The sequence below is a fragment of the Mycteria americana genome, unplaced genomic scaffold (assembly GCF_035582795.1).
Source record: "Mycteria americana isolate JAX WOST 10 ecotype Jacksonville Zoo and Gardens unplaced genomic scaffold, USCA_MyAme_1.0 Scaffold_130, whole genome shotgun sequence".
Lineage (NCBI taxonomy): Eukaryota > Metazoa > Chordata > Aves > Ciconiiformes > Ciconiidae > Mycteria > Mycteria americana.
Genome location: NW_027445470.1, coordinates 94,148 through 118,292, shown reverse-complemented (window position 1 = coordinate 118,292; position 24,145 = coordinate 94,148). Strand labels below are relative to the sequence as shown.

The 24,145-nt window shown below is 58.0% G+C and overlaps 1 protein-coding gene and 2 non-coding genes across 3 annotated transcripts; 1 reads left to right on the top strand and 2 right to left on the bottom strand.

Moving 5' to 3' along the window:
• Positions 1–1,764: 1,764 nt before the first annotated feature.
• On the bottom strand, positions 1,765–1,836 carry TRNAA-UGC (transfer RNA alanine (anticodon UGC)). Its single transcript has one exon. It is a non-coding gene; the product is annotated as a tRNA-Ala (tRNA).
• A 1,468-nt stretch (positions 1,837–3,304) lies between these two features.
• Positions 3,305–3,377, bottom strand: TRNAF-GAA (transfer RNA phenylalanine (anticodon GAA)). Its single transcript has one exon. It is a non-coding gene; the product is annotated as a tRNA-Phe (tRNA).
• An 11,037-nt stretch (positions 3,378–14,414) lies between these two features.
• Positions 14,415–23,894, top strand: LOC142403175 (scavenger receptor cysteine-rich type 1 protein M130-like). Its single transcript, XM_075489363.1, has 17 exons — positions 14,415–14,656; positions 14,815–14,936; positions 15,294–15,608; positions 16,575–16,774; positions 16,936–17,263; positions 17,496–17,810; positions 18,420–18,746; positions 18,834–19,148; positions 19,505–19,819; positions 20,300–20,362; positions 20,446–20,760; positions 21,198–21,233; positions 21,519–21,656; positions 22,402–22,497; positions 22,932–23,015; positions 23,236–23,388; positions 23,638–23,894. The coding sequence occupies exons 1-17, from the start codon at positions 14,415–14,417 to the stop codon at positions 23,892–23,894; spliced, it is 3,621 nt and encodes a 1,206-aa protein (XP_075345478.1).
• The last annotated feature ends 251 nt before the right edge of the window (positions 23,895–24,145 follow it).

The following is a 24,145-nucleotide window of genomic DNA, read 5'->3' as shown; positions in this document are numbered from 1 at the left end:
AAGCAGCTGGAAAAGCCAGGTCCTCCCCCTGCCCTTTCACCTACTCAGCCACCTGTGACATCACAAGCACCTGCACAGCAGGAGCCTCCTCACTTCCAACACCACGGCTTTTTCACCATCTCCCCGTGCTCCCCTCTCTCCCAGGCATCTTTCTCACCCCCTCCACCACCTCCCAGTGCCTCTGTCTCTCTCTGTGTTTGTGTGGCAGATGTTACCTCGGAAGCATTGTCCCAGCCAGGTCACCTCCATCTCCTTCTCCCTCTGCTCTCAGCGTGACTGTCCCAGCTGTCTGATGTGCTTTTGGACATCATGGGCCCTCTCATCCTGCCTCCCTTCTGCTGTTAAATCCTGTTCCCGCCAGAGAAGTGACAACCAGTCGGTGCCTCCTCTGTGGCATCTTACCTGCATCTTCCTGAGCTGGACAGCTGGCGGGAACTGTCACCATCAGCCTCAGCAGTGCGTGAAGTCTTCTCCTGGCACAGGAACAGCTCTGGCTGTGCTTGGTGTGCACCAGGCTTCCTGAAGGAGAACAGCAACACGCAAAGTGACTCCTGGGCAATGTTCTGCTGGGAGAGCTGCTTTGAAGGCCGGTCCAGGGGTTCTCCCTGTGCCCCAGCTCAGCCACACGTCCCACATCTGGCTCTTTCCAGCAGGACTTTGGAAAGCCCCTTCACAGCTCTGAGCACCAGGCCAAGGGCACGGGGCAGAAACAGCCCCCTCCCACGAGGGCCCCAGCCCCCAACTGGCCTCTGTCCCCAAACTACTAAAGCTTCCAAACAGACTCTTCCTCTCACTGAAGTATCTTCAGTTTTAAGAGAAGAAACTGGATCCTTCCAGATCCAGTAGGCTCAGACTCTTAGAGGGCGATTTGGGGCTTCAATTCCAGAACAAAAGAATTTCCATTACACAATCTCAGCCACCACCTCCATGATCATCTGGTCAGTGACCCACAAACGCTGCATTGTGAAAAATGTGACGGCTGACAAAAAGTATCCTCTTCTCCCCAAATCTTTGTTTCCCTCATACTCTCAGACTACCACAGTAATAATCACACTATTATTCTGTAATTACTGCCCATCTGAAACCCCTCCAAAGCAAGTCACTGACATGAGTGGCAGCTCTGTGGATAAGGGAGAACCACCACTAACCACGCACCCACCCGTCAGTCCTCAGCTGAGGCTCTGCTCAAGCCAGTGGTGATGGCAGAGGGAAAATGCCCTGGAGACAGGGTCAGGGGAAGAAATGTCACTCCTCCAGCTCAGACACCCCTCACCGCTGGCACAGCTGGGTGCTTCCCACGTGGTATGGGATCTCCACATGGAGACAGGACAATCTCACACCCTTACCCCCGCAAAGCCAGCAGGGCAGTGTGGCCCTGGTCCCAAAGGACACCTGGGCTGGACTAACACCCTCACACCACATCTCCCAGTGCAGCCAGGATTGCCAGCAGCCCAGTGTGCTGTTGATGTCGATTCCCACCCTGAGGGCCACCCCTTGTCTCCCCACAGGGGCTCTGCTGCCAAGCAGGGCCCCTGGCTGGTGTGTGGGTCTGTGGTGCAAGGCAGTGCCCAGGCTGGGAACATGAGCTCAGGTCTAGCACAGCTGCCTGCCTCTCCTCTGGGAGGGGGCTCAGCAGAGACAGCACACACAGCCCTGCTTACCCCATGGCCAGACCCTGGTGGGCAGGGCAGGGTGGAGAGGAGCAGTGCCCCAGCTCCAGCCCACACCCACCTGAGTCTGGGGAGTCAGAGCAAAAGCACCAGCTGGAGATGCTGGGGATTGAACCCAGGGCCTCCCACATGCAAAGCAGGTGCTCTGCCACTGAGCTACATCCCCTTGACACCTGCCAGCAGGAGAGACACTCTTCTCCCGTGACGTGACTATGACAAGCACAGCCCTGTTGTCCCCTGGGTGCCCAGGGACCCTCAGCAGAAAACAGCATTTGAAGCCCTCTGAGATGGGGGAGGTCCGGATTGCCTCTCCACTGGGGCCTGATCCTGGCACAGGGCTGCACTGCAGAGCACTGCCCCTTCAACCTCTGTGCAGGGCACTGGGGCAGCAGGAGGCTCTTGCTGCAGGCACTTCTCCCATGCTCTGGCCCACCCTGGGGTCAATGGAGACGAGAAAACCCCTGAGCCTCCTCTGCCACCCAGGGCAACACCCCTCTCTGCCACATCTGTCCCCAACTCCACAGCAGGAGCAGAGCAACAGGGTGAGGGAAATGCCCTCCCTGGGGTGAGGTGCCCCCAGGCTCTGATGGCACCCCAGGGTGTGTGGTGGAGAGGAGCAGAAACCTGCCCCTCATCCAGGCACCAGGCCTCCCCGTGCACCACTCTGCCCCCCAGCATCCCTGGACATGGGGAGAAGGGCAAGCTTCTGTCTCCATGGGGCTGGGCATGTGGGTTGGGCTCAGGGACCTTCCCATTCCGTCAGCACTGAGGACTGTCCTGAGGGCAAAGCAGTGCCCTGGAACAGCCCTGGCTGGGGTCTCTGTGGCAGGGTGGGTGAGCATGGTCAGCTCTTAACTGAAAGGCCCATGGTTTGACCACACTCAGGGATGGTCTCCTCGTGGTGGTACAGCTGGGGCCATTGTGCTGACCAATGCCTTGGATTTTTCCCCACTGAGCCCCTGCCTGGCAGAGAGGGTCTGGGGGAATCAAAACCAAACCACAGTCACCGTGAACTTCTGGAGTGGTTGAGTGGAGGTAAGGGGATGGACTGCTCATCTATTCTGCTTTGCACACTCGGCCCCAAAGCCCATCCTTATCAATGACTCTCCCGTTCTTGCTCAAGAAAGACCTAGAAGGACTCTTTTGGAGCAGTGATAGTCCTGCGGGCACTGTCCCTGCAGCCAAGCATTTTCAAGCTCATGCTAAAAGCTGGCAAGACACTAACCTTGCTTGGACAGACAGTCTCTCCCTCTCCCCATCCTCTCACTTGCGGTCAGTCACAACAAAAGCCAAACTTCTCTGGAGGAGCATCCCTGGGGAACCGGCTGAGGCAGCAGATCTGCAGGTGGCTAGGATGTGCACATTGCCGTGGCACTATAGTCCAGTATGTGCCTTTCTCTGTGGAGCGGGGAAGGAGGGGCAGCTGGAGAGCACCCCAGAGGAGCACTGAATGGAGAGTCCTGCCACGGGGGAGGCTGGGCACTTGTGGTGCTGGAAGAAGGCTCCTTCTAAGCCACAGATCTGCAGCTACAGAGCAGGGACAGTGCTCTGGCAAGAGGTGAAGGAGCAAGCAGGGCTGGGGCCGGCTGGAAGAAGGAAGATGGGCTCTGCCAAAATCTGAGGGAGAAAATCATTGCTGAAGCCCGGGGTTGAACCAGGGACCTTTAGATCTTCAGTCTAACGCTCTCCCAGCTGAGCTACTTCAGCCCTGCTGCAGCAGCCTTTGTCCCTTTGCCACCCGTGCCAGGACACAGGCTGACACACACGAGGAGCGCTCCTCAGGGAGGTTCCCAGGGAAAAGCTGTGCCCAGCCTCAGGCGCAGGGGACCTGGCCCAGGTGGGCTCCAGGTTTGGTGGAGGCCAGCTTGCACGGGGCATGCCAAGATGTGTGTGGGCCTTGTACAAATGTGACAGTGGCAAAGGCAAGTAGACAGGCCAGGCATGTGCAACTGCAAAGGCTGAGGGTGGAAGAAGCGTGGGGCTGCTGGAAGACCTTATCTCCTTCCCCATGGAAGGCCTCCCCCCAGCTCAGCTTCCCAGCTTTCCCCAGCTCAGCTTCCCTCCTTCCTTCCCTACTCTTCTACCCCTGAGCAGTGCTGCGGGATGGGGAATGGAGTTGTGGTCAGTCCATAACAGTTCCTCTCTGCTGCTCCTTCCTTCTAACACTTTTCCCGTGGGGTCCCTTTTATGGGCTACAGTCCTTCAAGACAAACCTGCTCCAGCATGGGCTCTCCTCAAGCCACCATTCGTTCAGGAAATATCCAGCATCTCCAGCTTTGGGTCTTCTGTGGACTGCAGGGCTTACCTTCTCCACTCTGGTCTCCTCCATGGGCTGCAGGGAAATACCTGCTCTGCTGTGGTATTCTCCATGGGCTGCAGGGAACTATCTGCTCTGCTGCCTGAAGCACCTCCTCTCCCTCCTTCTTCACCAACTTTGGAGTTTGCAGGGCTGTTTCTCACACTGTTTTTTCCTGTCTCCTCTCACACTCTAGCCGTTGTGTCCTTTGTTAAATACACTTTCACAGAGGTTCCACCAGCTTCCTTGATGGGCTCAGTTTTGGCCGGCGGTGGGTCCATTTTGGAGCCGGGTGGAACCAGCTCTGTCTGGCATGGAGGCAGCCACTGGTCTCTTCTCACAGAGGCCACCCCTGCAGCCCCCCGCTACCAAAACCTGGACGTGGACACCAATACCCAGTGTAAATCTCTGACTTGCTAAATGACGTCCCCTGCTCTTCCCTCCTCAACAAATATCATTTACTCACTGAGGAGGAAGAGACAGAAACAGGGAAGGCCTTGAGGCTGTGCAAACACGGTTCAGCAATAGCTACAACATTGCTGTGTTGTCAACACTGGTTTGGTCACACTCCCAACACAGCACTATACGGGCTGCTATGAAGAAAGTTATCTACATGCCAGCCATACCAGTTCAATGTGCCTGGAAAGAGTCTCCAGGATTCACTGCTCCATCCCCTTCCTAGGGAGAGAGGTGAGGCTGACTGGCCTGTAGCTCCCCGGCTCCTCCTTCTTGCCCTTCTTGAAGATAGGAGGGACATTTGATTTCCTCCAGTCTTTGGAGGAATGCATTGTGTGCACACCTGAACTGAGGCAAGAGGAATCCACCACCTGTGGGTTTGTGGCAGGCACAGGAAGGAGCTGAGTCCCTGTGACGGATGCACTCAACTCCTTGACCAAACTAGTGGCAGTTTGGTTCAGGCTCCAAAGGAGGTAAAGGCCTAAGACGTAACTGGGCCAAGAACTTCTCTAGTTCCAACCTCTTCTCCACAAACCCACACAGAAAGAGAGTGACATGGTGAGAACTGATGCATATGGCCTCGGAAACTGGAACACTGAGCATGCGATTAACACATGAAGAGCAGGTGATTCTTCCAAGACTCATTTGTCAAGGAACAGAGAAAGTTGTGGGTACAAGGAGTCTCAGGCATCCCTTCTCCATCGCATGCAATTTAACTACAAGCCAACCACTTTATTCCATAACTATGGCAGCCTCAGCGAGCCTTCCTTCAGCTCTCCCTGCTAAGCAGCTGGCTGCACGGCAGTGATCTCCCCTTGAGCTGGGACGCCTCTCAGGGTTACTCCTCGAGGCTGACAGATCTTTTACCAACTGCAGATCTTTGATAAGTGACCAGTATCGCGCATAACCTTGTATTAGAGTGCACTAAGATTTTGTCTTGGTAACTTTCCTTTTTGCATTGGTAACTTTGGTTCTGTACTGGTAACTTTGAATCATTGTTATATCCTTTGTGCAGTAAGTAATGGAGTGAAGCTTGGCACTGAACTTTGTTAAGTTTCAAGAAAACCACTTTTGCTGATACCTTTGGCGGTGGTTCTTTCAGAGGTCTAAATCACCCATGCGTGACAAATTGCTGTAGATGGCAGTATTCTAAATCAGGATCCATGAGAGGAGACCTTCCTGTAGCCATACAACATATCTAGAAGGCTTGTAAGAAGATGGAGAGAGACTTTTTACCAGGGCCTGTAGTGATAGGACAAGGGATAATGTTTTTTAAAAGAGAGTAAATTTAGTTTGGATATTGGAAGAAATTTTTTATGGTGAGGGTGATGAGACACTGGAACAGGTTGCCCAGAGAACTTGTGGATGCCCTATCCCTGGAAGTGTTCAAGGTCGGGTTGGATGGGGCTTTGAGCAACCTGACCTAGTGAAAGACGTCCCTGCCCATGGCAGGGGGGTTGTACTAGCTGATCTTTAAAGGCTCCTTTCCAACCAAAGTCAGTCTATGAGTCTATGAGTCTCTGATTCTGTTCTTATCAACTTCCCTTTTCTTAGCATCAGGCAGGTGAGTAGAGGTTCAGAGAGAGGAGAATAGTCCAGGGCTGAGAACACAGGTACAGGGCAGGGCACCCTGGTTGTGATCTGCCTCCCAGCCCTGCATCACCCCGGCTGTGGATGGCATGGACCTTGCATCAGCGCCATGGTGTTGTCATTCAGGTAGTGGCACGCAGTCACTGGACCCCTTTGGGAGGCCCTGGGTGTCTGCCCCACACCAGCTCTAACAGGGCACGGCTTTCCTGCACGGTCGGTGCTGTGTTTGCCTACTGAGTGGAGTTGCGCTTGGCACCCAGGCACCTGGCATGGCACTAGAGGCTTTTTTTTTCTTTTTTTAATGGCATTAAAAAGAGAGCTCTGAAAGAAAAGTCTTCAGTGCAGGGATGTGGATGTGTCTTAGTTTTATAGTGGCTGGAGCTTTAGTGAGTCCATTGGAGAGAGACAGACCTGGGTCTCCTTCTGGGGCCCTCCTCGCTTTGATGAGCTCAGGGAGATATTGTACAAGGCACATTCAGGTTCCCAAAATGTCTGGGGTCATTGTGGGTGGCCAAGGAGATCCCCATTCCCACTCTGGCCCTCAGCTGATGCTCAGGAAGGAGGTGGGTATTCTCAGAGATTTTCCATCAGGGCTTGCAAGCCCTTGCCCAGGTCTTGGACCACCTCTGGCTCCTCCCTCATCACAAAGGATCTGTATGTGAGCACCTGAGTCCCTGCTCAATAAAGTTAAGGGGCTCAGAGCAGGGGCTCACGCGCTGCCAACTCTTTTGTGCACACCTGAACTGAGCCAGGAGAATTCCCAGCTCCTCTGGGTCTGTGAAGGCAGAGGGGAGCTGAATCCTGCTTCAGCCCGAGGGCTTCCTGGTCAGGATGAGATGCCTGCATTGCCTCAGCTGAATCCCTGCCCTGCACAAGGGAAGCCAACCCCCTCCCTGTCCCTGTCTGTGTGTCCTTTTCGTTATGGGACAAGAATATCGGTGTCTAGAGGGGAACACTGACACCTGTCATAGAGAACCACACTCTGCTAGGACAAACCACGCTGCTGGAATCAGTCACTCTCCACTGTTGGTGATTACTTCAGGCGATGTTGCAGCACGTTCCCCAGGGCTGACCGCAGCCGCTCGCAGCCGCTCGCTCACTCCTCCCTGGTGGGATAGCGGGGAGAATCAGAAGGGTAAAAGTGAGAAAACTCATGGGGTGAGATAAAGACAGTTTAATAGGTACAGCAAAAGTCGCGCATGCAAGCAAAGCAAAACAAGGAATTTGTTCACTACTTCCCAATGGCAGGTGGATGTTCAGCCATCTCCAGGAAAGCAGGGCTCCATCACATGTAATGGTTACTTGGGAAGACAAATGCCCTAACTCCAAAAGTCCCCCCCTTTCTGCTTCTTCCCCCAGGTTTTACTCCTGAGCATGACGTCATATCGTATGGAATAGCCCTTTGGTCAGCTGGGGTCAGCTGTCCCAGCTGTGCCCCCTCCAGGGTCTCACCACCCTCATCGTACAACATTTCTTCCTTACATCCAATCTAGATCTGCCCTCTTCCAGTTTGAACCCCTTGCCCCTCGTCCTGTGTGGGATAATTGCTGGAGGTGACTTAGAAATTAAACTTATATTCACCCTTTTAGGTAAGGCACAGCATTGAAGAAGATTCCTGGGTGGAATGCGGCTGACATGCAAGGCCATTCCATGGAAGGTCCCTAGGCCTGTAACCTTAGACGTCGGTGACGCCAGGGGAGCTTGGTGTGCTGACTCTAAGAAGGTACTGTTCGGAGGGTGGAGCGGTGTGGAGACGCCGCGGCCAGGCTCTGCAATGAAATGGGAACTCAAAGGTATTGTGTGTGACCAGTAAGCTGCACATTTGCTGTCCTGGGCCAACAGTCTGTCATGTTTCTGACAAAATGCTGTCCTTTGATGAACTTTGCTCATTATAACATCGTTATAATACCAAAACACACCTCCATCCCAAAAGCTACCCGCCTCCAAGGTGCGACCACCCCTCACTGAGCTTGCGCTTTGAATTTTTCCTAGCCTATACCTTTAAAAGAAAAGCGAGAAAACTTTACACCAATCCTAAACAAAGATGTATGACTAGAGTCACTCAAGCTCCACCCGAAAGGTGAAAGAGAGTATAAAATGGCTGAAGAGAAAGAGAATGTTAGGGAAGACACCATCGCGTACCACTCTGACCTCTGGGATCAGTCGATGGGCTGAGCCTCTCTTCCCCCCCATCGGGACGCCTTTGGGTAAGATTCGAACACTTGGTTATACCAAGTGCCTCTCTGTGAAACTTAGAAATCTCTCTAGAGTTGCTTTATCATCTTTAACGCCTTGATAGCCGGCAGTGTCACTCATACTCTTGGTATCTGCACGTGCTTTGCAGACAGTGAATTTATCAGCAGTAATCCAAAGAACCTGTGTGTCTGTTGCTCTAATAAACTGCACTCTTCATTAATCTAGCCGTGGTAGTTATTGAACGCGACCAGACTCTTTAAGTGTGGCCGTGATCGTTCATGCAACACGACTAGACTGGGGGTGCAGCGCATTTAAATTAACGCTGTCGCCTTTACGCTGATGAATGGCTGCATATACCGTCCTTAGAAAATAACCGTTGACCAAGTCTGAGACTAGGACTGGACTTAGCCGCACCTAGACTCCTCTCTGAGAAGGAGTTTAGAAAGCAAGGGGGTCCCGTCTGAACCTCGTGACTCAACGGGAGGGTTCCCCCCCTCCCTCAGCCACTCCTCGGACTCCTACGTGCCAGTAACTCTTAACGCAACATCCTGTCACTACAGGCCTTGGTAAAAGTCTCTCTCCGTCTTTCTTATAAGCCCCCTTTATAGATTGAAAGGCCACAAGAAGGTTTCCCAAAAGCCTTCTCTTCTCCAGGCTGAACAACCCCAACTCTCTCAGCCTTTCTTCACAGGAGAGGTTTTCCAGCTCTCGCATCAATTTGTGGCCTTCCTCTTCACCTGCTCTAACAGCTCCACGTCTTTCTTGTGGTGGGGACCCCAGAGCTGGATGCAGTACTCCAGGTGGGGTCTCACAAGACCACAGTAGAGGGGGAGAGTCACCTCCCTCGACCTGCTGGCCACGCTTCTTTTGATGCAGCCCAGGATACGCTTGGCTTTCTGGGCTGCAAGCACACACTGATGCCTCACGTCCAATTTCTCACCCACCAGTATCCCCAAGTCCTCCTCTGCAGGGCTGCTCTCAATCCCTTCATCCCACAGTCTGTAATGATTTTGGGGATTGCCCCACCCCAGTGCAGGACCTTGCACTTGGCCTTGTTGACCTCACTGAGGTTCACATGGGCCTACTCCTGCAGCCTGTCAAGGTCCCTCTGGAGGGCATCACTTCTCTCTAGAGTATCAGCTGTACCGCTCAGCTTGGTGTCATCTGCAGACTTGCTGAGGGTGCACTCAATGCCACTGTCTATGTCACCGGTGAAGATATTAAACAGTACTGCTCCCAGCAGGGGCCCTTTGAGGGACACCACTCATTACTGGTTTCCACTGGGACACTGAGTTCATTGACTGTAACTCTTTGGATGCGGCCATCCTGACAGTTCCTTGTCCATGGAATAGTCCACCTGTCAATCCCATAGCTCTCCAATTTAGAGGCAAGAATGCTTGGGGCACCATCTGAAAGGCCTTACGGAAGTTTAGGTAGATGACACTTGGAGCTCTTCCCTTCTCCACTGACGCAGTTACTCCACCACGGAAGGCCACTACATCAGTCGGGCACAATTTGTCCTTGGTGAAGCCATGCTTGCTTTCTCTGATCACCTCCCCGTCTTCCATTTCTTTTAACATGTCTTCCATTTGTTTCAACACGGCTTCCAGGACATTCTGTTCCATTATCTTACTGGGCACGGAGGTGAGGTTGGCTGTTGAGTAGTTCCCAGAGTCCTCCTTTTTACCCTTTATAAAAATGGGTGTGATGTTTCCCTCTTTTCCAAACACTGGGGACATTGCCTGACTGCCATGAAGTTGCAAATATGATGTTTTGAGGCTTATGGCTTGGTTGGTTGGTTGTGAGAAGCTTGGGCAGGCTTGAGGGTGGGAAAGTTCTTAGGTCAGGCACAGACCTGGAAGCTCTGGCAGCACGTTGACCCCTTCTCTGACCACGGCTCAAGAGGAGCATTTTCACCTCCCCACGTGCCTTCCTGCTGCGTGTTGGGATCCCTGCCCCGGAACGCACCAGGAGGACAGGCACCACTGCTGCGGGAGACACGACACACAGGTGCCCCTCCCAACAGCTTCCGGTGGAAGTCCCGCCCCCTCCCAGCAGCCGCAGGGGCCATTTGCCCCAGAAGCCACTCTCCTCTATCGGCCATGTGCTCTGTTGTGATTGGCTGGCAGGTCCGGCCACCCCTTCCGGTTACCCGGAAGTGCATCACACCCAGAAGGCCCTTCGCCTATATACGCAAGGGCTGCCATTTTGATTTGGCCACCATTTTATGACAGGGTGCCGCCATTCCATGGCAGTGACCTGCCATTTTGTTACATTTCACACTGCTCTGTGATTGGCTAATGGCCATTTCTCAACACCATCACACTCCCGTGTTCTCAGGCAGCCCCTCTGACTGGTCGGCAGGACTGGCCACCTGTCCCAGTGTTCCCAGGGACACGTCACAAAGCAAGTCCCCTGTCACGACATACAGGGAGGCTGCTACGTCTGACAGCCTCATTCCCCATGTGTTTTCATCCTGCACTGTGATTGGCTGACAGCCATTTTGTGACACCATCATTCTCAGACAGCCTTGTGATTGGCTGCCCAACTCCTTTCGTTAAGGAAGTGCTTACATATAAAAATAGATAAATTTATAGAATATCTATAGATATATTTATAAATAGGTGTACAAATAGGTATGAACATTACAGTATTTCTCTATATATACCCCTATAGCTGTATTTATGTATAGATTTATATATGTGTGTAAACATTTATAAAGCTATAGAAAGTAAGTATATACAGCCATAAAAACATAGGTATGAAATGGAAAAACCCTTTTTCAATAAGAGCAAATGCAGTGAGCAATTACAGTTTACCTGTGAATAGAAACAAAAGGAAAAGGCCAGGTCGGGGTCCCCCACTTTGCCAGGCTGCAGAACAAGCCCTGACAGGGCTGGGGTGGGGGGGGCCTCAAGAGGGCGGAGGGGTGCCAAAAAGGTGCTGGGGCAGGGACAAGCTGGAACATGCCCATGGGCGGTGGCCCCCTCCTAGGAGGCCTCCAAGGGACCCCATAACAAATGCGGACACGTGCAAAGAAGAGCCCAGTCCTGTGAGCTGGACTGGGAGGCCCCCACATCCCAGCCCAGCCCAGCAGGGCGGCCATGCAGGGTTACTGGGACAGACTCTGGGCTTTGCATGGGGCAGCAAGGCACAGGCCACGTGGGCTGTGAAAATGGAAAAGCAGGACAAAATGCCAACCTCAGAAGAGCATGTTCAGGGGAACAAAGAGGAAAAGGCCTGAAGGGGATCCCCAAAACAACCACGTGAATGAGAAAAACCAGCCAATGGGCCTGTGAACTGCAAACCGCATTTTGAGGTGTCACACTAAGAAGGGGGGTGGTGGGGAACTTTCCCCATGGTTTGGGGGATCTCACAGCTACGTGCAAGTCCATTGTGGGGTGCAGGCTGGTGCTACATGTTTTTCCTTGTCCTTAGGTTGCTGAGCTGATCAAATGTTTCAAAAACTCCATCTGACTGAGTGAGGGGAGAAGTCAGGAGTGGGCTGGGACTTGCCCAGGTCCACCGGAGCCACACCAGCCAAACCCAGTACAGTGTCTGTCATGTCAAAGGATGGGAAAGGGCGTGGCGGTGGTTGATGCAAATTCATTGAATACTGCAGGACCCGAGCAGGGTGCAAACGGTATGGAATAAGGGCTGGAGGTTGTCCGGGGTCTGGCTGGGACGGAGTGAATTTTCTTGATAGCAGCCCTCAAGGTGCTGTGCTTTGTGCTGGTGGCTAAACCAGTGTTGATAACACACTGCTGTTGTAGCTATTGCTGATCAGTGCTGGCATAGCGTCAAGGCCTTCTCTGTTGCTCATTCTGACCCCCCAGCGAGGGGGCTGGGGGTGGGCGAGAGGATTGGAGGGGACAAAGTCAGGACAGCTGACACGAACGGACCAAAGAGATGTTGCAGGCCATACGGTGCCTTGTTAAGTACTAAAACTTGGAGGGCAGTTTCCACAAAGTAGCTATTGCTGGAGACTGGCTGGGCATCGGTCTGCTGGTGTGAGTGATTGCCTCTCCATGCCTTGTTTCCTTTTATTTTTTTCCCCTCCACTTATTAAACTGTCTTTATTTTGACCCATGTGGGTTTTTTCCTTGCTTCTGCCCTTCCAGTTGTCTCCCCCATCATGCTGGGAGGGAGAGAGCGAGGAACTGGGTGGGGGTTTAGCTATTGGCTGTGGTAAATCCAAAAGACGAGCACATAGCAAATAGGTAGGTATATGCTTGTGAGGTCACTGCTGCCTGAGCAACCGATAGGCCAAGAGTAGGCTTATGGTTTGTGTAGGAGCTTGTGAGGTCACGTGTTCCCTTGTATCTCATAGGCGAGCAGAGAGCAAAGAGGTGGATATGTGGTGGTCAGGTCCCTGGTGCCTGAGCAGCTGATAGGCAAGAGGGAGAGACACAGCTTGGGTATGTGCTTGTGATGTCACTCTTGGCTGAGTAGCTGATAGGCCAAGACCAGGTACACGGCTTGTATAGGTGCTTGTGAGGTCATTGGAGCCCGAGTACCTCAACGGCAAGTACCTGGCAAATAGGCAGATACGTACCTGTGAGTTCACTCTCGGCTGAATAGCTGACAGGCCAGGAGCCAACCCGTGGCTTGTGTCTGTGCTTATGACGTCACTCATGCCTGAGGAGCTAGTAGGACAGGAACAGGCCTATGGGTTGTGTAGGTGCTTGTGAGGTCACTGGTGTCTGAGTAGATGATAGGCCAGGAGCTGGCACATGGCTTGTGAATGTCTTGGTGATGTCAGTGATGCCTGAGTAACTGGTAGACCAGGAGAAACATGTCTTGTGTTGGATTTTTTGAGGTCACAGGTGCCTGCGAAGCTGGTAGGCCCGGAGTAAGCATCTGTCTTGTGTAGCTGTTGGCAAGGTCATTTGTGACTGCTTAGCTGATAGGCTAGGACGAGGGCTGTGTAGGTGCTTGTGAAGTCACTGCTGCCCTAGTATCTGATAGGCCAGCAGCAGGCCCATGGGTGGTGGAGGCTGTTGTGGTGTCACTGGTGCCTGAGTAGACGATAGGTTAGGAGCAGACCAATAGCTTGTGTAGGTGTTTGTGAGGTCATTGGTGTCTGAATACCTGATAGGCCAGGAGCAGGCACTTGGCAGGTTTAGATGCTATGACATCACACCTGCGGCTGAGTGGCGGATAGGCCAGGACTATGCACATGGCTTGTGTACGAGCTTGTGATTTCCCTGGTGCCGGAGTAGCTTTTAGGCAAGAGCAGGCCTATGGCTTGTGTGGGTGCTCCTGATGTCATCAACATAACGGTTAGACCCCACCCAAATATGGCTTTTTGGGAAGAACCATCGTCAGCAGAAGCCCGTACACAGCACACACAGGCGTGTGACAGTGTAACTCATGAGCACGCAGCAGCAGAAGCAGGAGGGTGTGAGGTCACTGTCAGTAAAACTCCTGAGCATACAGCGATGGCAGTCGGAGGGATGTGAGGTCACGTCACCGATGGCACCCCGTGGCCACGGGGCTGAGCGTGGAGCGGTCGTGTGTAGCAGAGGGGCATCACGGGGGACGGGATCTGCCCGGCCCCGTGTCTGCGAGGCCGAAGGAGCAGCCCCTGCAGCCCTGGCTGGGGCAGTCGGGGTGGGGGTGGCTCGGGGGCACCGCAGGGATGTGCCTGGGCACGGTGCCAGGAGGAAACCACAGACTTCCTGCCCGGGCGCTGCGCGGGGAGCGCGGCGAGTGCTGCGAGGCCACGTGGGCTGTGGTTTGTGCACCTGCAGGCTCCAGCTCCCGATCCACCCGCGGGGAATAACGGCCCCTCGCTGACAGGCTGAGAGTCAGGGACACGGCTGAGCCTCTGGGCTGCACGGCTGCTGCCGGGGCAGGGACATGTCCCAGCTCCGGCTCCTGCGAGGGACTCACCGTGGGGCTCTCCAGGGACGGGTGCGCGAGCCAGCACTCCTGGCATGGAGCTCTTCCCCTGGCCAAAGCCTTTTCCCAGCTGCTGCTCCCAGCACAGTGGGGTCTGTAGCAGGGGCAGGGGCTGTTTCCTTCCCGTCCTGACACAGATCCCGGTGCAGTCCCAGCTCCGTGGTTCCCACGGCTCGGGCTTGGCTGGACACTTGCCTCATGGGTTCTTGAATGAACCCAGCACAGGAGGTGCTCAGTGCTCCCAGTCCCACAGAGGGTGCAAGGGTGACAGACCCATTTCCCCTCCACACCCAGCTTGTCCCATGACGATCCCCCATCACAGCGACAATGACACCCGCAGCGGGACATATATGTCCCTCATATATGGTCATGAACGGCGCTGGAGAAGTTCATTGGAGGACTGGGCTGTGTCAGAGGGGAGACAGCTCCCGATAATGTCTAAAAAGGTGCTGCTGCTTCGATTGGCTCCTCCTGCAGCTGGGTCGGCATCTGCAGAGATATATTACCCTCCCATCGTCGTTGTCCCCATGAGTCCCCAGGAGCCGTGAGAGGGAGAGGACCGCAAGAGGGCCGTGCCAGCAGGGCAGGAGGCTCAGGATGGAGATGGAGGGAGTCCTGTCCCCTCGGGTGCTGTGGCTGCTCCTCTGGGTGCAGCAGTGCAGGGGTAAGTGCCTGTTCTCTTGTCCCACTGCCTGGGTCCAGCAGGCACCAGTGGGGTCAGCAGGATACCGCTGAGAATGGGGTTTCTTTGCAGGTGCCACTGAGACGAGGGGCAGAAGGTGCTCAAGTCAATGGACCCTGTGCCTTTCCCTGTGCCTCTCTGGGTGGGAGAGGGAGCTGTGGGCCTGGGGGCACGGGGCCGTACAGGGGTTGCTGGGCTGGTGAGGAGAGGGTGCCCTGTGCAGGGCCGGGCACAGTGTGGGGCAAGGGGTCGTTGAGTTGGGAGGAGGTGCCGCAGGCTGTGGGGTGGTGAAGGGCCCAGAGGTCTGCTGTTGGGCACCCCCAGCACTTTGCAGCCCACGGGAAGAGGAGGGACCCCCACACTGCCCCAGGGACAGCCCGGAAGGGGGAGGGTGGGATCCCACCCTGGTGCCTGTGACTCGGCCCAGGCAGGGGGGACCTCCAGACCTGCACTGTGGGGCTCAGCACTCTCCTGACCATTCCTTTGTTGATGTTTGAAGGGGCTGCGGAGGTGAGGCTGGCGAATGGCGACTCGCGCTGTGCTGGAAGAGTGGAGGTGAAACACCAGGGGCAGTGGGGGACTGTGTGTGATGACTCCTGGGGCATGAAGGATGCAGCAGTGGTTTGTAAGCAGCTGGGCTGTGGGTCTGCTCTTGAAGCTCATGACAAGGCATATTTTGGGGCAGGATCTGGCCCCATTTGGATGACTAATGTTGGCTGTCGTGGCACCGAGTCTGCCCTGTCTGACTGCAGACACCGTGGATGGGGTCAACACTACTGTGATCACAGTGAGGACGCTGGAGTGACGTGTTCAGGTAAGGGGCCACCCTGTTCCCCACCTCTGAGGCCATGGTGGGGAAGGGACCTGGCTGTGCCCTCAGGGACAACGAGTGGACACCGGAGCAAGGTCCAGGGTGGTTGGTCACACTGCCAAGCTGGGACTGTCATTGCTGGTGTCCATGGTCCCTGAGGAAAGACCAGTGGAAACCCACCCCGGGTGCCCACCCCGTGCCTGGCCCCTGAGGTGGCTCAGCCCACCCTCGGTCATTGCCTGCACTGGGAGATGAATCCTCCTCCCTGCACTTGGCGTCTGTTGGTTCCCATCTTTCATCTCCCATTCAGCCAGGACCTGTCTGGCATTGCCAGGGGCCAGGTCCCACCATGCCAGAAGCACCGAGAGCTGCTCATGAGGCCACCCACACCCCCAGGGAAGGGCGCAGAGCGGCCGGGGACTTCTGGGTTTTGCCTCCTGGCAGGCATGTGTCCCTCGGCCTAAGCAAAGGGACTGCTCAAAGGGGAAAAGCGCTGGCCTCGGGCAGAGGAGCAGGGTGGCACAGGGCACCCCATTCCTCTCCCAGGGTCACCCCACAAGAACCAGCCCACATGGACATGGCCCCATGCTGTCAGTGCTGACCCGCTGCCCAGCCTCTCCTGCCCACCCCAGCCCCTGGTTGCCCTGTGCCACAGGGGCTTTGCCAGCACTTGCACTGTCCTCGGCGCCTGTCCTTGCACAGGGAGCTCGTGTCAGCCCAGGGCTGCTCCTCTGCCCGCTCTCCTGCCCTCTGCCTGCCCGTTGATGGGGATGTGCGTGCCTGGCAGTGCACTCTGGCCCTGGCTGAGGACCCCCTCCCCGGACAGGTGCCAGACTGGGGGGCTGGTGCAGACACCGACTGCAGATACAGCTGTGCCATGCCTGTACCCTGTGGCACGGTCCATCTAACAGCAGTGTCCCAACAGCCTGAGACCGCCCTGAGACCAGGCTGTGTTTCTGGCGGTTCCAGGGGTTCCTCAGCCTGGCCCTGAGCTCAGCGGGCAGAGCAGGCTGCAGCAGCCAACAGTGCCTTGGCCAGTCTCCCTGTGCCCCGGGTGCTGCAGTGCCTGTGGCTGGTGCCAGGAAGCCCAGGGTCTGCAGGACGGCAGCAGTTTGTCTGAGCAGTGCCTGCGGCTGGGCGTTTGGGAGAGAAGCAAACCCACAAGTGCTGTGAGGATGCATGGGGAGCGGCAGGGGGCCCCTGGTGTGTTTGTGCCATCAGCAGCCACTGGGAGCTGCTGGGGTGCTTGTGGGGCTCTTTGCCTATGGCCTCCTTGGAGATTAGGTGGGATGTGGGCAGGTTACTGCCAGAGGGCTCTGGGAACTCACAGGGGTCTTTGGTTGCTCCAGGATTTGTCCAGCTGGTCAGAGGGGACAGCCCCTGCTCAGGACGCGTGGAGATCCATGATGGGAACCAGTGGAAAACTGTCTGTGACTCAGACTTTGGTCCCAAAGCTGCCGATGTGGTCTGCAGGGAGTTGCAGTGTGGCACAGCCCTGTCCATCTCTGGGGCAGCTCACTTTGGAGAAGGTGTCAGTGCCATGTGGGACAGAGAGCTGCAGTGTGTGGGGAATGAATCCTTCCTCATGTTCTGCCCCAGGGGATCCCACAAGGACCAGCCCTGCACCCATGCAAACGCCGCTGGTGTCACCTGCACACGTAAGGACTCAGGGTGGGGTGTTACATATCCGGGGCTGTGCTGGGAGAAGGGGAGCAGGGCAGGGACTGTGCTGTGCTGGGCATGAGGACAGAAGGGCTGATGTGATTGTCTGCAGCCCTAAAATCGTGCAGAAGGAGGAGGATGGCAGGTTCTCCTCCATTTGGCCACTCCTCCACTTCCCGAGGGAGCAAAAGCACAAGTCTGGCCTGTCTCATCATTCTCTGTCCGCAGAGTACACAGGGTTCAGGCTGGGGAACGGCAGCACGGCGTGTGAGGGAAGGGTGGAGGTTGAGGTGCTGGGGACCTGGGGCACCCTCTGTGCCTCCCGCTGGGATCTCTCGGACGCCCACGTTCTCTGTCGTCACCTCAACTGTGGGTTTGCGGAGTCCATTCCCAGAGGAGGGCGTTTTGGGAGAGGACCCGGCCCTGTCTGGAGAGACTCATTCCACTGCAACGGGACTGAAGCCCACCTGGGACAGTGTCCAGTGACTGCCCTGGGGGCCTCGCCGTGCTCCCAGGAGAGCAACGCTGCTGTCATTTGCTCCGGTGAGTCCCACAGAGCCCAATCCCACACCCACAGGGGTGTCTGGGTGCCCCCAGCAGCAGCAGCAGCAGCAGCAGAGCAGGGTTGTGAGCTGCAGAGCAGGGCTGGGCTTTGCCCTCACTCCTGGTCAGCACAAGTCCCAAACTGTTCCTGTTTGATCGGGCAGGTCCCCCTTGCTCTGATCCCTGCCAGCGACACAGGCTCCCAGTCCCAGGTCCACAGGGATGCAGAGGGGCAGAGACGTGTGGGCTCTGCCCCATGGCTCAGCAGTGCCAATGCCAGCACTGAGGTTGGGCAAGGCTTGTCCTGGTGCTGCCTGTCCCCAGGCCACCGCCGGCTGCTGCTCCCTCCTGCGGGAGCTGCCCCAGCTGCCTCAGCAGGGACGTGTTGGGTGGCTCTGGCCCAGCAAGAGCAGAGAGGGTCTTGCCCAGGAAGGCTGAGGGACGGGGAAACCAGCCATGTGGAAAGCTGCTCCTGAAGCTCGCCACAGAGGGCTGGGGGTAGGTGGGTGAGCTTCAGGGCACCGTGAGGGTTCCAGAGCCTGGAGAGGTGCTGCAGGTTTCTGGGCTGTCTGGTGCTGCTGAGGGCTGGGGCATGGCTGCTCTCCCCAGGCCCAGACAGCTCCTCATCCCTGCGGCTGGTGGGCGGAGGGAGCCGGTGCGACGGGCGAGTGGAGATCTTGCAGCACGGGACGTGGGGCAGAGTCCTGGATGACCAGTGGGACATGCAGGAGGCCAGCGTGGTGTGCCGGCAGCTGCAGTGCGGAGAGGCAGAGGCAGCCTACAACCCCCCGAAGCCTGAGAGAGGGACGGGTCCCGTGGGGCTGCGAGGGGTGCGGTGCGCAGGGCACGAGGCCAGGCTGACCCTCTGCAACACCTCCGTGCCCGAGAGCGCGCTGGCAGCAGGGATTGCAGAGGACGTGGGGGTCGTTTGCTGGGGTGAGTGGCACTGCACGGGCCCTCCCAGGCTCTGGGCTGGGTGGGCAGCCGGCCCCTGATGGCAGCTGGGCTTTCTTCCTGCTGCAGGGAGCCGGCAGGTCCGGCTGGTGAATGGGCCCGGGCGCTGCGCTGGCAGAGTGGAGATCTACTACCAGGGCAGCTGGGGGACCGTCTGTGACGATGGCTGGGACCTGCCCGACGCCACCGTCGTTTGCCACCAGCTGGGCTGCGGAGGGGCGGCGCAGGCGGTTGGCTCTGCTCACTTTGGGAAAGGCTCCGGTTGGATCTGGCTGCAGGGCGTGAACTGCTCCGGGGCCGAAGCTGCTCTCTGGGACTGCCCGGCAGGGTCCTGGGGGCAAGACAACTGCGGGCACAAGGAGGACGCAGGAGTCGTCGGCTCAGGTCTGTGCTGGGACCTGGTCCGGGAGCCCAGTGCCCGGGGAGGCCAGGACAAGGGGAGAGCTGGCAACGGCCGAGGCTGTTCATGGCCGCCTCTGAGCCCCTGCCCAAGCCCACCCTGGCTACGCCCACGCATGGGTCCCCTCAGTCCCACCCGGGGGGCCCTGGGGAGCTGAGCCATCCTGGAGGATTAGCGTGGAGGGCAGGGGTGTCTGTCAGTCAGGGATTTTTCTCTGCCCATGGCTGCAAGGGGGACTTGCTGGCCATGCCTTGCCTGGCTGAGGGCCTGGGGGTGCAGGGGCATCCCTGCTCCCACAGCCCCGGACCAGCCTGTTCCCATGCGGTGCCTTTCCTCCCAGAGTTCGTGGCCCTGAGGCTGGAGAACAGCAGCAACTGCTCCGGGCGCCTGCAGGTTTTCTATAACGGGACGTGGGGGAGCGTCTGCTCAAACTCAATGACTCCCAAAACGGTGTCGCTGGCATGCAAGGAGCTGGGCTGCGGGGACGGAGGGTACCTGGAACCATACCCGACCTATGGCAGGCTGCCTGGCCACGCCTGGCTGGATCGCGTGCAGTGTGGGGAGAGAAACAGCTCCTTCTGGCAGTGTCCCTCCGCGCCCTGGGACCCATGGTCATGCGATGACCTGCGAGACGAGACCCACATCACCTGCAATGGTAACCCTCACCCCCCCAGCCACAAGCATCACCCCAGCTCCTGCTCCCTGCTGGGCATTGTCAAACGCAGAGACACAGCCCGCAGGGGCTTTTCCTTTGCATGCCAGACCCTTGTGCTGCTGGGGGCACAAACAGGATTTCAGCTCTCAGAGCCCCACACATTCACCAGCAGTTGCCAGCTGGGCTCCCAGCAGCACCCGTGGGAGGCAGAGGTGTCTCCAGGCAAGGTCTCAGAAGAGCCCAGCCAGGGCTCTGAGGAGCGTCCCCTCCATGGACGCCCTCCTGCTGCTCTGTGAACCAGGGAGCCTTTGGGGCTGAGCAGTCAGGGTGCCCCACAGTGCCGTGCGTGTCCCTGAATGACCGGGGTTCAGCTGCTGCCGGGAGCGAGGCTGCATGGGGAGGCACAAGCAGAGCTCAGCCCCCCTCTCTGCTGCACCACCCCCTGCAGCAGCCCCTTCACCCCAGCATTTCCTTCTGCAGGGAGACGGCCAGAAACGCCCCCGGCGCTGGGGACCGTGTGCCCAAACTCCACGAGCTGCACAGGTCGCTGCTCCTCTGCAGGCCCCTCTCCCCTGGCAGGGCTCTGCCTGCAGTGCCAGTGCTCTGAGGGTCTCTGCCTTCTGCAGACAGCGAGAAGATTCGTGCCGTGGGAGGCGAGAATGGGTGCTCAGGCAGAGTGGAGATCTGGCACGGCGGCTCCTGGGGGACGGTGTGCGACGACTCCTGGGACATGCAGGATGCCGCGGTGGCATGCAGGCAGCTGGGCTGTGGCCCTGCAGTGTCTGCCCTGGACGAGGCTGCATTTGGGGAGGGGACGGGCCCCATCTGGCTGGAGCAGGTGGAATGCCGGGGGACAGAGCCATCTCTGCAGGACTGCTGGGCCCGGCCTGGGGACAGCGGTGCCTGCCAGCATAAGGAGGACGCTGCCGTACGCTGCTCGGGTGAGCGGCAGGGCTGGGACCCCTCACGGGGGTATTGGCGAGGAGCTGGGGCAGGCGTTTTCCCTGCTGGGTCCCATCATGGCTCCAGAGCTCCTGAGAGCATGGCTGTCCCTGCAGAGCATGGGAGCCTGGGGCCAAGTGGGCAGCAGCTTCTGTGGGGCTGGATGTCCTCCAGATTCTGCTCGTGGGGCCCTGCAGCTGCCAGGGGCATCTCTGGGGCTGCCCACGCCATCCTGTCCATGGCCCAGAGCAGGGCCCTGGGCTCTGTCCCAGCGACCCTGAGAGCCCTGCAGAAGAGGCAATTTGGGTGGGATGGGTCAGGGATGTCTGCACACACACACACACGTGCACACACACACAGCGCGTGCCAGAGAGGAGGCTCCCTGGTACCTGCACACCCACCCTCTCAGCCCAGCTCTCCTTCTCTTCCTCCGCAGCTGCACCCGGGACAGCAGCACCAACTCCCCGAGCAGGTAACCTCTCCTTCCTGCCAGCGCTGGGTCTCCCGAGGCCGGGCTGTGACCCACGGCCGGAGGGAAGGGGCTCCTTGCTGGGGTGGGAAACTGTCAAGAGGAGGCACCGGGGTAGCGGTGGGGGAGGTTGGGGAGGGCTGTCGTTTAACCAGCAGAGTGGGCGCTTCCCCATCACTCCCCCCCGGGGTCCCCTACCCCTGGTGTAATGGGGGTGAGCTCTGGAGTATCCCAGCCCCCCACCTCTCTCGGAACCGGTGCTGCCCTTTCTGTGCTCCTATCATGCAGATCCCACCCCAGGCCGTGCGAGCGGCAGCAGGAGAGTCTCATTGCCCGTTATCATCTGCATCATCCTGGGAGCCCTTCTCTGCCTGCTCCTGGCCCTCCTGGCTGGGCAAGTGCGAATCGCCAGGGCTGGGCGCAGAGGTGAGTCCTTCCCCCGCCATCCCGGGGGAATGTGTCTCCTGGCAAGGCCGGGGTGCTGTGGGTGTCAGTGAGCGGTACAGGCAGAGCTGGGGGGACAAGAGTGTGTGCTGCCTGCTGTCCCACGTACCGCCCCATTGACTGCCTGAGCATGGGCCAGGGCTAGGGGGAGTGCAGAGATGGGCAGATGTAGGGATGGGGTGAAGAGAGAAATGGCAGAGTGGGGCTGGGGGAGATGGGAGGAGAGGGGAGACAGATGAGGACGTGCCCCTGGCAGCGCTCTGGGCAGCACTGGAGGGGGCTCTGGGGCAGGGAGATGCTGGGAGAAGCGTGGGGCAGCAGGGTCCGTCCCTGTGGTGTCAGGCCCCCAGGCTGTTCCTCCACCCATCCCTGACCTCCCCACGGCAGGGCAGGGGCCGTGCTATGGATCCATGGGGCAGAGAGGGAGCAGCTCCAGGGGCAGAGGAAAGGTGGAACTGCTCCCAGCTCAGCACCAGGGGCCTGACCCAGGGTCCAGAGGGGCACAAGGGCTGTCTCTGAGGGGATGGTGCGAGGGTGTCACTGCCCCAGACCGTCTCCATGGGGACATTGCCCTCACTGAGGAAGTGGCAGCAGTGGACGGACAGCGCAGCGGGTCTGTGCTGTGGGGACAGCCCTGGGCTGGCCCAGGGGAACAGGGCTGGGGGAGCAGAGCGGGATCCCCTCCCCTCTCTGCCCATCCCTGGGCCAGCCCTGCCTCTGTCCGCAGGCTCCGAGAGAGCTTGGGAGCCTTTCCCTGACGCCGTGTATGAGGAGATCGCTTACGGCCCGGCATGGGAAAAGGAGGCGAGGTTCAGAGGCTCAGGTGGGTGAGGGTCCCTCATGGGGGGCCCATCTGCAGGGCTCTTTCCCCTGGCCCCCACCCAGGGCTGACCCCCTGCAGACCCCTGGCCCATGGTTGCTGCAGCACTGGGGCTGTGGAGTCTGTGGGGAGAGCCGGCAGGTCCCAGGCCCAGGAGAGAAGCTTCCTCCCCACCAGCTCTGCCCGTCCCAGCCTGGGACAGCCCCTCTCTGCCTGCCCCTGCACCCCATGGGACACCTCAGGGGTGAGGGAAGGTGCTGTCCCAGGGCATCTCTGGGAGCCCCTTTGAGATGGGGGTTGTCCCAGGGGAGCAGGCTGAGTTCTGAGTGCTCCTCTCCCCTCAGCCCTGGCTCTGGAGCTCCCCTGTCACCAGCAGCACTGTCCGCAAGCCGGGTCAGTGGGGCTCAACCCATAAAAGCTGCTGTGCCTCTCTCCAGGCTCCTATTCAGAGGGGTCCCTTACCAAGCTGCAGCCCTACCCTGGGGACAGCAAGGAGGAAGATGGTCCGGGGCCAGCACCAGGTAACAGGGGGCAAGAAGAGGTTGATCTCTCCTCCCTGCAGCCATGGGATGGACAGCAGTGTCACTGAGTGTCACCCTCACAGTTGGGTAGGACGTGGCGGGGGGGTCTCCTGTGGTGCTGCCAACACCATTGTCTGAGCCCCATGTCCCTGTGCATCCTCCCATCCGCTACTCTGCAGGATGTCTCTTCTCACTATCACCAGCTCCCCTCTCCTTTCAGACATCGCTGTCCTGCCCGGAGGTGACCCAGCGGATGGCTATGATGATGCCAGGGAGGTTTCTGACCCTGGGGAGGATCCTGCCCCTGGGCAGGGAGACTGGGAAAAGTCCAGGGTGCCAGAGGAGGGAGCAGGGCCCCGGGATGCATCCAGAGGTGAGAGGGAAAGACAGCACTGCTGGTTCCTGGGGTGCCACCCCTGCGGCCAGCGAGTTGCTGCCGTACTGAGAGCCCAGCCTCCTGGGATGGGGGAACCTGCCCCGGGAGTTTTCCTTGGGGAGACCGGGGTTGGGAGGGGGAGCTGAACATCTCAGGACTGGTGAGGAGAAGGGAGGAAGGTGATGTACAGACCAGGAGGGACACCCCATGGGGTGAACGTGCAACGGCCTGCCTTGCTGCTTGCAGGGGCAAACCTGCGCTCCCAGAGAAGTGCTTGGGTCCCTGGAGCTGAGGGAGATGCCCGGTCCCTGTTCCTGGAGAGCACAGGCTATGACGATGCTGAAGACATATCTCTGGTACATCCCCCTGAGGACACCAAGGCTGTGACACCAGAGCTCAGTGCACAACAGTCCCTGAGCCCTGGGCACGGAGAGCCCGTCCCTGCCGAGCAGCTGGGTGCAGCCAGCCAGGAGGAGAGGTCTGTGCAGCTGGGAGAGCCGTGAGCATCAGGAACCCATCTCCTTTTTCCGACGGGCAGCAGAAAGAGCTGGGATTTCCTCTATTTATATTGCCTGCTTTACACCTTCCTTCATGTGTGTTCCTATTAAAAGGCTTTGGGGTTTGAGCCAGAGCTGGTGCTTGCCTGCCCAGGTGTCGGGGTGTCCCCTGAGGCTGACTGGGGGGAGCAGAGCACAAAGACATGGCAGTGGGGAAGGGGCACATCTCGGGGACTGCGGGCTCAGGGTCAGGCTGT